The sequence below is a fragment of the Musa acuminata genome, chromosome BXJ1-6, assembly GCF_036884655.1.
Source record: "Musa acuminata AAA Group cultivar baxijiao chromosome BXJ1-6, Cavendish_Baxijiao_AAA, whole genome shotgun sequence".
NCBI classification, from domain to species: Eukaryota; Viridiplantae; Streptophyta; class Magnoliopsida; order Zingiberales; family Musaceae; genus Musa; species Musa acuminata.
Genome location: NC_088332.1, coordinates 16,290,379 through 16,303,296, shown reverse-complemented (window position 1 = coordinate 16,303,296; position 12,918 = coordinate 16,290,379). Strand labels below are relative to the sequence as shown.

General features: G+C 36.6%; 1 protein-coding gene across 1 annotated transcript; it reads right to left on the bottom strand.

Moving 5' to 3' along the window:
• On the bottom strand, positions 1-1,708 carry LOC135676515 (probable aspartyl protease At4g16563). Its single transcript, XM_065187788.1, has one exon. It carries the CDS (start codon positions 1,566-1,568, stop codon positions 141-143), a length of 1,428 nt encoding a protein of 475 aa, XP_065043860.1. The 5' UTR covers positions 1,569-1,708; the 3' UTR covers positions 1-140.
• Between the last annotated feature and the right edge of the window lie 11,210 nt (positions 1,709-12,918).

Below are 12,918 nucleotides of genomic sequence, written 5' to 3'. Positions count from 1 at the left end.
TTTAGTTTAAAGCTACGGCAGCTTTATTAAACTTTATCAAGTCAATTACCACCTTTTTCCCGTACAAAAAAGCACACGATAATTATTTGATTAAGAAACGTTTTGGCGGTTAATGAAAACTAATTGGTTCACACCGTTGGTTACGACCCGAGGCACGACTGCCGCCGGAACCCCAACCGCCCCTTCTCCAAGTCGTAGACCATGTAGTAGTCCTGCTGCTGGAAGTTGCCCAGTATGATCGCTGGCCCTCCGGCCACATCCGAGGAGGCGGCGCCATCGCCGTCGGAGACGATGGTGAGGCACACCGCGGCCCTGTCCGCCCCTGCGAACACGAAGTAATTCTCCAGCGGTAGCCGCATCTCGGCGCCGCCCTTGAAGCGGAAGGTTAGCTCCGGCAGGTCCACCTCCGTCGCATCCGGCGGCAGAGCGAAGCACGGGCGCAACCCTGTTCGGGCCTCCATGTCTGCGGACCGGTTGTACCGGTGCGCCACGCGGTCCACGAATGCGGCAAGCACAGGCTCGAACACCGGCGGGGCCATGTACGTGAACGTGGTGCCGGAGTCGACGATGGCGCCGCCGTCGCCGCTGGGGCTGGGGGCGAGGGCGGAGCGGGGGACTCTGACCTTCTTTCCGCCGACGGCCATCTCGCGCAGCCCGATGTAATAGTACACGGAGAAGGGCGACCCTTCGTCGGCACCGGCCGCGGGATTGTTGAGGAAGGTCGTGAATCTAAGGCCGTCGGAGGAATCCTCCTTGGCGGGGTCGAGGACGACGGAGCCGCTCTCGGCGGCTTCGTCGTCGTAGCGCCGAGAAATTAGGCAGTAAGAGAAGCGCTTCAACCCGAGCTGGGAGGGGAGGGAGGGGGCGCCGCGGCCGAATCCGGCGACGCCAGCTGGCTGGCGTTCGGAAAAGACGGAGCAGCCGACGGTGACGTCGGGGACGGTGCGGCCGGGCAAGGCGAGTGTCTCCAGCATGAGGAGCCCAGCGGTGGAGCCAGAACCATAGATGATGGCATAAGGCGGGCAGGCGGTAGCCGGGCAGCCGTCGGCTGAGGTGGAGTTGCAGGCAGGACACCGGGAAAGGAGGAGGTCGGGTGAGTGGATCCACAGACAGCGGGGGTTGCGGCAGCCGACGAGGCGGGTGGAGGCAGAAGACTTGGGAAGGAAGGGGGTGATGGGGGTGGCGGAGGGGGAGGAGCAGCGACGGCACTGATAGGAGGAGGTGCAAGGGACCCAGGTGAGGTGGCTCCCGGTGTCGAGGAGGAGAGGAATTTGCTGCGGCGGGGTGCCGAAGGCGAGGGTGAGTGAGTAGCCGCCGTAGGAGTGGGGGAAGAGAGGGGAGCGAGAAGGACGCGGAGAGGCGTGGCGGTGGCGGTTCTTGAGGAGGGATGCGCGGAGGGCGGAGGCGGAAGCGAGTGAGGCGAGGCGGTGCAGGGGGTCGGGGTGGGACGGCAGGGGATGTCGGCTGAGTTGGAGGGTAACGGGAGCAGAGATGGCAGAGAATGGGAGGAGGAGGAGGAGGAGGAGGAACGAAAGGGAGAGCAAGAGAAGGGGAGGAGACGAAGACATTGCGGTTGTGACGATGAAGGGGACAGAGAAGTGACAAAAAAATACTTTGCTTGGAGGCCTCGGATGGGATATAAGAGGAGGGCCGAGGAGGAGGAGGAGGGGGGAGGAGGGAGGAGGGTGGAGGGAGAGAGGAGGAGAAGAGGGCGGAGGGAAGGAAGGAAAAAGGAAAAGGACGAGGAAAGAACAGAAGGTGACGGTGGTGGGTCCACGGCGGCGGGTCACGACCGTTGGCTCGCTCGAAGCCCATGGAGATCACGCTGATAGGATTGGGGTCGTCGCCGTTCTGCTTCCTCCCGTTGGATCACGTGGACGTATCCGTCCATCAAGAGCAGTTGCTACGAATCAGAACCGGATCCGCGTAACGTCAGTTTGTTTTCACATTCAAACAAATTCCATGCGACATGGAAAATGACGGAGTTGGAAGCTTCACCGAAGTTAGCCCAAACCGGCCACGAATTGGCTGTGAAATCGAACACTTGTGATTTTAATGTGTTGGTTGTTCTTCAGATTTTGGGACTCGTCATCTCTACGTGGAAATGTGAATATAAATAATAGTAGAGGCAAAATGCGAAGCTTCGACAGATTTGGAATGAGAACGGCTCATTAAAATTAAACATTAAATTAATATAATTAAATTAAATTAAATAAATAAATAAATAGTGTCAGTCTGATACAGATTTTCATATAGTCATTTTTGAATTCAAACAAGAAATGATTCATAGGCTTCCAAAATATTACTGTTTTATAAATAAATGGTGAGTTGAATTTTGAATTATTGTTCGATTTGGATTCAAATATGACGAAGAAAGAATATAAAATCGATCTTTGTATAGTCTAATATTAATAGGAATCTCATTAGATACATAATTATACTATTACATATATCCTTTATTACATCAATATAATTATTAGATATGTTTTTTTTTTTTTTTTTTCTAAAACTCTATCATAAAACTTACCAAAATCAATAAAAACCACTAGGGATCTTTCTTCTTCTCTTTATACTCATGTCTTAATAAATAAATATCTTCAATTGTTGATCTTTAGAGATAAAACTAAATTAATTGTCAAATATTTTTTTTTCACATCTTATTCAAATTCCAATCATTCTTTTCCAAATTTTCACACATAAACTTAATTACTATATAATATAAATAATTTTAGATTTCACTCTTATTTTTATACATTGGTAACATGAAATTGTATGATTACTAGACTTGTTGGCTACCTTTAGATCTAAGGTTATTTTATGAAATATTTATTGAATAATTTATAAAAAAAATAATTATTTCTTATTTTATTTTGTTTTACTATCAATAAGTAATTTTGATATTCGTGCTTCTAATATACCTAAATCTTTATTTACCTATATTCCCCCAATAATCTCCAAACCTATCAAGATGAAATAGAGTTTATTCTTTCAATAAATGTGCAATCAACTCCAATCCAACTGTGACCAACAGGGATTGGCATCTCAGGTCGCTGTAGGTAGCTCATTTATCATCAACATAACTCCTACTGCAGTTCAAGAAAAAGAAAATATAAAAGAAGTGACTTTATGTGTTAGCTTTGTGAGAGGGCAAACATGTGTTAGCTTATTGGCTTCGAATAGACATGCGATGCCACTTCCAACGTGAAGAGAAGAACCGGATTCTGCACATTGATCTCGTAGCATTATTGGTGATGCGGGTCATTGGGACCGTCAAGCAAGCAAGCACATTAACTAGCTTTCTTTTCCTTTTCCTTTACCCTTTATGAAGTGCCATCGCTTTTGATGAGAACAGGATGCACGGTGAGCACGAGAGTCGTCTTTGGGAATGGTAGAGCATTCATTTGTCCGACGATGAGTCCTTCCTCCACCTTGTCGGCGTGAAAGAGCGAGGTGGAGGAAAAGAGCTGCGCATGATGGTGATGGATGTTTTTGGACCATTGGATACAACCAAATGGATGTTAAACTTTAGGTGTAATATCTTATGTTAGTCCCCACGTTAATAAAAATTAAAAATTTAATTATGTATAAATATTAATTTGAAAACTTCAATATTTTGAGGGTCTCGATTTAAACTAACATATGTTTAGTGGAGATATCTTAACATCTTTCTAAATATTTGAATAAAATTAAGGTACGTTAAGTTTAGTTAAGTTTAATTGATTGTATAGGGGGCTCACTTATGTGTGAAATATTCAAGTTGACACATTCTAGTGCCTTCGGGTGTTTTCTACTTTTGACATTTTTTATCTGAGTAGTTTAAGCTAATACATCATAATATTCTTATACATATCCTATTTCTAATGCCTTTTATGTAAGTGGTTTAAAGTCAAAATGTCATAATTTCCTAATACATCTTATGCATTTGGCACTTTTATGTGAGTGTTTCAAGTCAACATACATTGATATCTCTTGTGTCTCTTGTATTCAATATATCTTATTTGGGAGATTCAAATTAACACACTTGTATGTCTTCTACATATGACACTCTCTATTTGGGTAATTTAAGTTGACGCATCTTGATTCCCTCATACCTCTTAAGGAATCAAGTCAATATGTTTGATGCCATTGCACTCCTATGTCTATTGCTCTCTATGCAAGTGATTCAAGTCTACATGTCATAATACCCCATGCATGTCTCTTGAATTTAACCGTCACCCTCATTTCATCTTTGTGCATCTGATACCTCTTATGTAAGCAGTTCAAATCAATATGCCATGACGCTCTAGCATGTCTCAATTATTTGACACCCTTATTAGGCTATACAAGTCTATAAGTCTTGATGCCCTCAAGTGTTTCTTGCATCTAATGCTGCTTACACAATGGATCAAGTCACCATGGCCCAATACTCTCACTAACTCCATTTTCAATGTCATCTCCGCTAGCAATTCGAGTCACCATGTCCCAATACTCACGTTGATTTCCTACTCTTGATGCTCCTTATATGGGATGTTGAAATTGGTGTGTCCCAATGTCATCATATGTCTTCTACATCTGACCTCCCTTAAGCAAGTAATTAAAGTCAATATACCCCAATATTCTTATGTGTCCCTTGTGTTTGACACATACTAATTGAGTAGTTTAAGTCAGTATATCTAAATATCTTTATATATCTCTTGTGTTTGATGTCACATACATGACAATTTAAGTTAGCACTCCTTGATACTCATGCATATTTCCTATGTTCAATACCCAATATATGAATGGTTTAAATTAGTAGGCCCTGATACCTACTTCCATCTCCTATGTTTGATGCTTTTATGTCAGTAGTTCAAGTTGAGATACCTCGACATTCATACAAATCTCCTATGTATGATGCACCTTATGTGTCCTAACATCCTCACACATCTTATTTCCTATGCTCCATGACCGGGAAAACTATACTGATGCTCTAAAGTATCTTCTTATGCTTGATGTATTATGAAAGGATAAATCAAGGAACTTATGACCATCACAACGAAGCATGATGTATCCGCTTAAAGCAAAAACTCTTGATACAACGTTCAATCGAATTTTAATGCAAGCCATATCTCTTGATTTCTTAAAATGTACATTACACTTTAATACAAACAAGTCTTCCCAAAGCACAAGGAGCAAATAGTAAGGCTAATATTTTGGGTCAATTGAGTCCTCAAGCAAAGCCCAATCAACCAAACCAACCACATTGGCATATGTTGAAGAGAAGAATATTCTTTAAAATATTTCTTATTTCATGAATATTCTATCTACTCTATAAATAGAAGCATCTCAAGTGTGTTTCAAGAATTGAATATTATTGTTTTCACCCTTACATAAAATCTCATAGCCCCATGGGACATAGTCCCAATGCTTATTTTATGGATGACTTGTACGACGAGTAGAACTACTCTCGAGGGAAGTCATCTTGAAGGAGTATCTATGTGAATATCTTATTCTCAAGATGCAATCAATTTTAGGACTCCATATAACTTTGGATCAGTAAACAATTATGACATTAATGATTTGTCAATATTACTTTAAAAATGTGTCAAGGGTTAGATTATTTGATGCACTTGCACAATTCTTGCATCCAATGCCCCTTATGCTAGCGGTTCACCTCGACATGCCGTGATACTCTCATATGTTTATCTCTAATGTCTCTTATATATTTCAAGTCTATATGGCCTAATGCCTAGTCGACATATCCAGATGTCATCACACATCTCTTGCTTTCTATGCTCCCTAATGAGATAAGCCATGTCAACTTGCTCCGACGCTTTAAACCATTTCTCCACCCTCAACGTGTCCTTGATGAACACAACTAAGAATGTGCCTAACATGGCCCTTATAGTTCTCGAAACAAAAGCTCTTGAGACACTCTTGATCAATTTCTAATGCAATCTATAATTGTTGAGTTCCCAAAACATATATTACACTTGACATGAACAAGTCTTCTTGAAGCATAACAAAAGGATAAATAATATAACCAATATTTGGGAGCAATAAAAACTCAACATGCAAACCCAATTAGTATGAGTTGGAGAGGAGAATATTTTTTAAAATATTTCTTATTACATAAAAGATTTATAATTTCAATCCATATCGACATACTAAATACGATATGTATCGAGGTGTACCGATGGTATACTTAAAATAGGCATAAAATTCTCTAAAAATACTTTAAAAAAATTAATAAGTTTTTAATTTAGAAATATATATATATATATATATATATATATATATATATACATACATACAGTATATTTTTAGTAAAACTAATATAAATTAGGTAAGAATAGTGCCAGATATTTTTTCGAGCTTTAAGGAGTAGCCTTGTATAAGGTTCACAATTTTGGTCTATTTTAAATAGTACTTACGTTAATATTAAATTATTTATAAAAAAATATTTAAATTATTATATTATTTTGTATATAACGTAAACTTTAAGATTTAAATAAATTAAGTAATCACATGTGTAGATATACTTGATTTTACCACTAAAATAAATGACGGGTCTCTATGGGTGATAAATCGGGGTCTTTATTCTTATGTATATGTATATCAATATGATATATTTGTCGAACCTAATCTTGAAATTGATCTCACGATATAATATATTGATACATCATATGTCATTAGTGTATCAATATGGTGGTAGTCGTAGGTTGATCATCGTGAATCATATATATCAAAGGTGGCACATAAGGTATGTATTGGTGAATGTCAGAACTTCTGCTTTTGTTATTGATCTACTACTCAATATCATATTGTTGCTTGAAGAAGTATAACTAACTATCATTGTACTGTTATTGATCATAAGATTCTCCATAATACGATGACTATGAATATAATAAGCTTCGTTATGTGTCTATATTATGTAGGCTCTATCACATCTGTTGAAAATCATCTATTGGCTTCCCCTTCCTCTTCCATGCATAAACTTGACTAATACCTCATTGAGCTCCACGATCTGAATCTTGGGTGGCATATATAAAATACTACTCCTTAGTTCATGCACCACCCCTTATATTGTATAGATAGGACCAACGACTCCTCAACGTCACCACCATCATCGATCGAGGCACTACTGTCCACATCGCTACTATGTCTTTGAATCGAGCAAGTTGCTGAATGTGATTGTAAAGGTGTCTCTGCTAGTTATAGGTGCTCTACAAACCAATTACGTGAGTGATAGTACATGTGACATGACACGTAATCGTTTTGCTTATTATTATGATATTCTCTCACTTTATATTATTTGTTGCATATATATTATGATGTCCATGTATATATGTAATGTGAATCAAATAATGTTGAGATCACGATAATGAGACCGATTCACCTTTAAACATAGACCATAAATAATCCTAGTCATATGTTACTCAAGAGAGACATCAAGATAACTAGATAGACTTGTGTATTATATACCTGTCCATATGATGGAGGTGGCTGGTCTCATGTGAGGACACAAAGGTTATAGTGCAGGTACTCATTTGAGAATTAGTTTACTGATTGATCCGCTTACGGAATACTGGATGGTTGATGATACCTCATTGTTAGATAGTGATTCCATCATCCCAATAGTATACTTGGCCCTTATATTTGAAACACAAATGATATCTTGTATGAGTACTCCACTTTTTGATACCAAACTTATAGGTTTGGAAGTTCTAAATCTAGTACAACTAGTTATTAGGCGTGTCAGCCAACCTTACGAGAGCTATTAAGTGTCGATAGAGGATCATCCACTCTTGATATCATAAGAGAAATATCATGTGTATTCTTATTCAGACAAATCCATGGCCAAGGTCAATTAGATTAAGAGAGAAAAAGTTCTCCGAGAGAATCCGATTAGAGCGAGACTCGAGGAGAAACTGTATGAGCTTGATAGTACCATGCCCGGTATGCAGTCTCTGGGATATTAGATGGATGAGGGACTATAAATATATGATAGCTGAGGACAGATAGATCCAAAGGATTGGATTTCCCTGTATCGTTTGGGGATTACGGCATAGTGGCTTAGTACGTTCGTAGTTGACGAGTTGAGTAAATTATTATGGAGATAATAAATCACTAAGCCAAAAGGAGTTCTGATAGGTATAACTCATGGCCAATTAGATATTAGGCCTAGAGGGTCGCACACATATGGTAGGCGTTGCGACGAGTAGAGGCTCAGATATGAGATATCCGCCGGAGCCCCTATCTTATTGGATATCCAATAAGCTCATGAATTAGCAGATCCTATGGATGAGATCTAATAAGAGCTAATAAGAGATTATTGGGTAGAGACCCACTAATATAAGAGATTTGGGTAATTGGAAGAAGATCCAATACCCAATATGGTAGAATCCATTGGGTTAATTTAACTAGGGGGCCTCTATAAATAGGAGAGAACCAAAGGCCTATAGGTTGGGGCTTCTTGGTTGTCACCTCTTATTCTCCTCTCTCGTTCTCCTTCTTAAGTATAGAGATTTATGACATGATTTGAGGAGCATCATTGTAGCTCTGCTATGTGGATCACCGCTAGAGAGGAGGGCACTTGAACCCCTTCATCTAATCTCACAGATCTACAAAAATTCAGGGATATATGATCTTCCTAGGTAAAAACACAATCTTACATATGAATTTAAGTTTTATGGGTTTAGCGTACCAATCTTCGTAAGACGATGAATATCTTTTTGGAAAATTTTGGGTTTTTGTTTTCTCTTCTTCCACTGCACATGTGATGTCACCCATAGATTTCCCAATAATCTCGTCGCGTGACTCAATTCTTTCCAATAATACAACTGATGCTACTACTTTCCCCTTTGCTTTTGTCTTTGTATGCTGGGCGGATGACTATGATGGTTGGGTGTCTTTAGTTCCTAGAGTAGTTTGACTTGATCTTATCTGGCTCCTTTTGTCACCTTCTAACCGAAGGAAAATTTTCTCTTGTTGGAGATGTGCTTCCTATTTTTCTATTGCCTCAGTGATAAAATGTAAAGGATATTAATGATCTTTCTTCTCATCAAGTAGAGGATCCTCTTAGTTCTCCATCGCTTCGACCCACTCTAACATCAACTTTGAATTTTCGTTGTAGAAACGGAGGTCAATGAGATCAATTTTTAGTTCCTCTAGCTCCTTGTATGGCTCGACACATCGCAACCTTAGTCGCATGTTATAGTAGACATATACTAGTTTCTCCAACCGTTTATAGATAGACTATTGTAGACCTTCGTGGAATCAATATGAATGTTGACCAGTTACATTCACAACCATTAGATGTCGTTGTTTGTGAAAGTATACGAATGACAACCTTTTTTAAATTTGGTGTGTCCCCTCTAAATTGTAGCCACCACTCAATTATAAAAAGATATAAATAAAACTTTATATACATAATAAATAATTAATATCAAATATAGTTGATAATCAATATTTACATCAGGATCCATAATGTAACGACACGATACAACTACAATGTCGGAGAATAAACTAATTATATATTAGAATAATCGATCCTCCATAATAACATCGGTTATATCAATAGTATTTGATAAGAGTTGATATATAATATTTCTTAGTGTCGATAGTAAATTATATCGCATTCCAAGAGTATACCGAAATTGAATTGCTGGGTTTAGATAATATGCTACAAGACATAATTTTGTTAGTAGAATTTTTTTATACAACAAAAATTATGAATTAAATTATATTAAATATAAATTTATTTGCATTATAGATATCTTGGTCCATATGAATTTCAATTCATATGATCAATGATTTGTAAGTATTAGTTGGCTTTAAAATCATCATTAAATATTTTTTTGACCTCATCTGTTGATGTAATTAGCATATGTTTAAGATAAGGCATCTATGGATGCTTGTCCATATCGATCTTATAAAGGACAACATAAAGTTGTTCCACACCTTTTATGATTTCAATCATGATCTCCTAAAATAAAAAAAAGAATGTGTTTTTTTTTATTTTCTTTCCTTCGCTCGATCTTGGATACATGGAATTAGACCATTCTCGTGTGGTGACTATTGCCTTAAACCCTTGCCTCTTTTGTTGTAATGACTTTAAGGCAAAACTGAATGACTCCAATTCAGAGTATCTTACTATTTACATACTTTTAGGACCCAATTATAATTATATATAAACTTTGTAATTGATTATGCTCAAGCTATACACTTGCTGACCGATGAAAGCTCACTAATATCCTTCAGCATTATATCAATGTAATGAGCTGCACATGAAGTCTAAAATAATATTTTTCTTTTTTTATCAATTATAAATTTACCCACTTGAAATTTTCTCCATTATCGATGATTATTTAGATAATGTACTGTGGTTCAATCTCCTCTACTATGGTGTCCATCAAGTTTTTAATATAATTTGTATCTTGAATTTTGTTAGAAGCATTAATTGACCTATGAAACATGACCCGTCTACTGTAATAAACAAGAACATTGATGATACTCGTTCTTGTTAGCCCTATCCAACTATCACACATTAGTGTTACATCATATTTATCTCATTATCTCTTGAAGGATTTAATCCAATCCTTTAGTTGTGTCACCTCCTCTTTTAGATACACACTGTGGATCTTCCTCGGTGTTAGAGGTTGGATCATTGAGCCAAACTTTTAAATAGAGGAGATCATGCTCTGATAATATAGACTTTGGGTTATGTTTATTGGAATCTTGTGGAAGTTGAACCATTTTGAAATTACCTTCCTAATATACCACTTGTTTTCTTTTATATATACATCATTAATCCATGTCTGTTTTGTTATTTATGGAGGATAAGCTTGCGAATCAATATTAATAATATATGGTGTAAATTTTCTACCAAGATCTCATAAAACTATGGAGTCTACCATACCTCATACTACTAGTTTGGCTTAACTGAGGAGGGGTAGTTGGCTACCTTATATTGGCCAACCTCTAGATTCATTATAATACAAATCCACTGTCACTGCCATGCTTCTATTGTGAGTCAGGTCGTCAATACCTTATTACTTCGTTGTACATATACTTATGCTCCAACATGAATACCAACTATGAGATCCTGGTCGATTTTATCATCTCAACCCTCATACTCATCATAAACTGGTTTTTACATAGCCTTACGTTATTCTTTCTCAATTCTTACCTTTTTTTTATTATATTTTCTCTTGCTTATTATAACTTATTTTAAAATGAATTACGGACCTTCGTTGGAACCTTATTGTATTTTGTAATATTAGGATAGCCATCGACCAAATGCATCTTTACCCAAGTGATTCTTCTACGTTTGATGATATAATTATAATAAAAATATTACCAATGATAATGACTCCCATCCATCTTTCGAATATGAGCTTTAAGCGTCATCATGTGTTTATTCCTTTGGTGTCATATTCTTACCAAATTTAAATCAAATAAGCTATAAACATATTAAGCACTCTAATAAATATTAAAGACATTACATTTACCCAATATCAATAAAAATTCAATTAAATCATTATTAAAATCACTAATCGTAATATTAAAAATTTTTATTAACATGGTTAGCATGGTTAATTACCTAATCACACTATTAACATGGTTAATTACTTATTAAATATTTTTTTCAACTCTATAAACATGTTAAGCATCCTAATAGATATTAAATATATTGAATTGACCCAATATCGATCAAGTTTTGATTAAGTCATCATTAAAACTACTAATCGTAATATTAAAAATTTTATTAAAACCTAATTAATTTTATTTAAAACCATAAATATATTAGACATATAAAATAAGTATTAAATATATAATTTTGATCCAATATAGGTTAAATTACGATGAAATTACACTAATTATACTATTAACATAGTTAATTACTCATCAATTATTTCTCTTTCAATACTATAAACATATCAAATACCCTAATAGATATTAAAGACATTGAATTGACTCAATATCGATCAAATTATGATCAAATCATCATTAAAATTACTAATTATAATAATAATAAATTATTAAAATCTAGTTAAACCTATTATACCATCACAAACATATAATCCAATCCTTAATATGCATGAAATATAAATATTTGATCTATTAGGTGTCTAATTTTGAATAAATCAATATTAAACACACTAATCATAATATTAAAGATCTTAATTAATCTCTAATTAATATTATTCTAGTATCAAAAGCATATTAAACAACATATTAGATATTAAGCCATAAATCATATAGAATAGACTTAATCATCTCATAAATCAATAAAAATATAAAAAGAGAATACTTACCTCTTGATTAAAAAGTTATTTATGTTAATCCTCTCAAATTAATCTCCTAAATTTGATTCAATCCATAAATAATTACTTTGTTAAGTTCAGATGAGTGAAAATATCAGAATAAGAGAGAGATTGTGAGTATAAATGAGTTTAAGAATGAGTTTGAGAGAACTCAAGAGAGTGTGAGAGTGAAATAAATTAAAAGAATGAGGAGGAGAGGTTTTAAAAACCCTTTAGGATGCCTTCAACGGTTAAATTGATCGTTTGAAAACTAATATAAGTTGGTAATAATCAATTTCAATCGTTATTGTCGAAGTCGACCATTACCATCCGGTACAATCCCATATCAAGTTTTGGTATCACTCGATAGTCGATAATCTATGTATTGAGAGATTCTTAGATTGGGTATGTACCGCCCGATATGAGTAGTACACATTGAAATTATAATCCCTGATTACATGAATATTAAGCTTACTCTACGATTGTCTCAGCTATGGTTCATGAATACTATGTCTTTTACCCTGTCTTCTCCGCTTAGCGTAAGATTTCTAACTCACTTAAATATTGAAGTGGTTGTATTGGGCACTTTCATGACACTAGTTCTGCATGTGACTATTGCAACAAGAGGGACTAGGTTGTACTTAGGACTCGA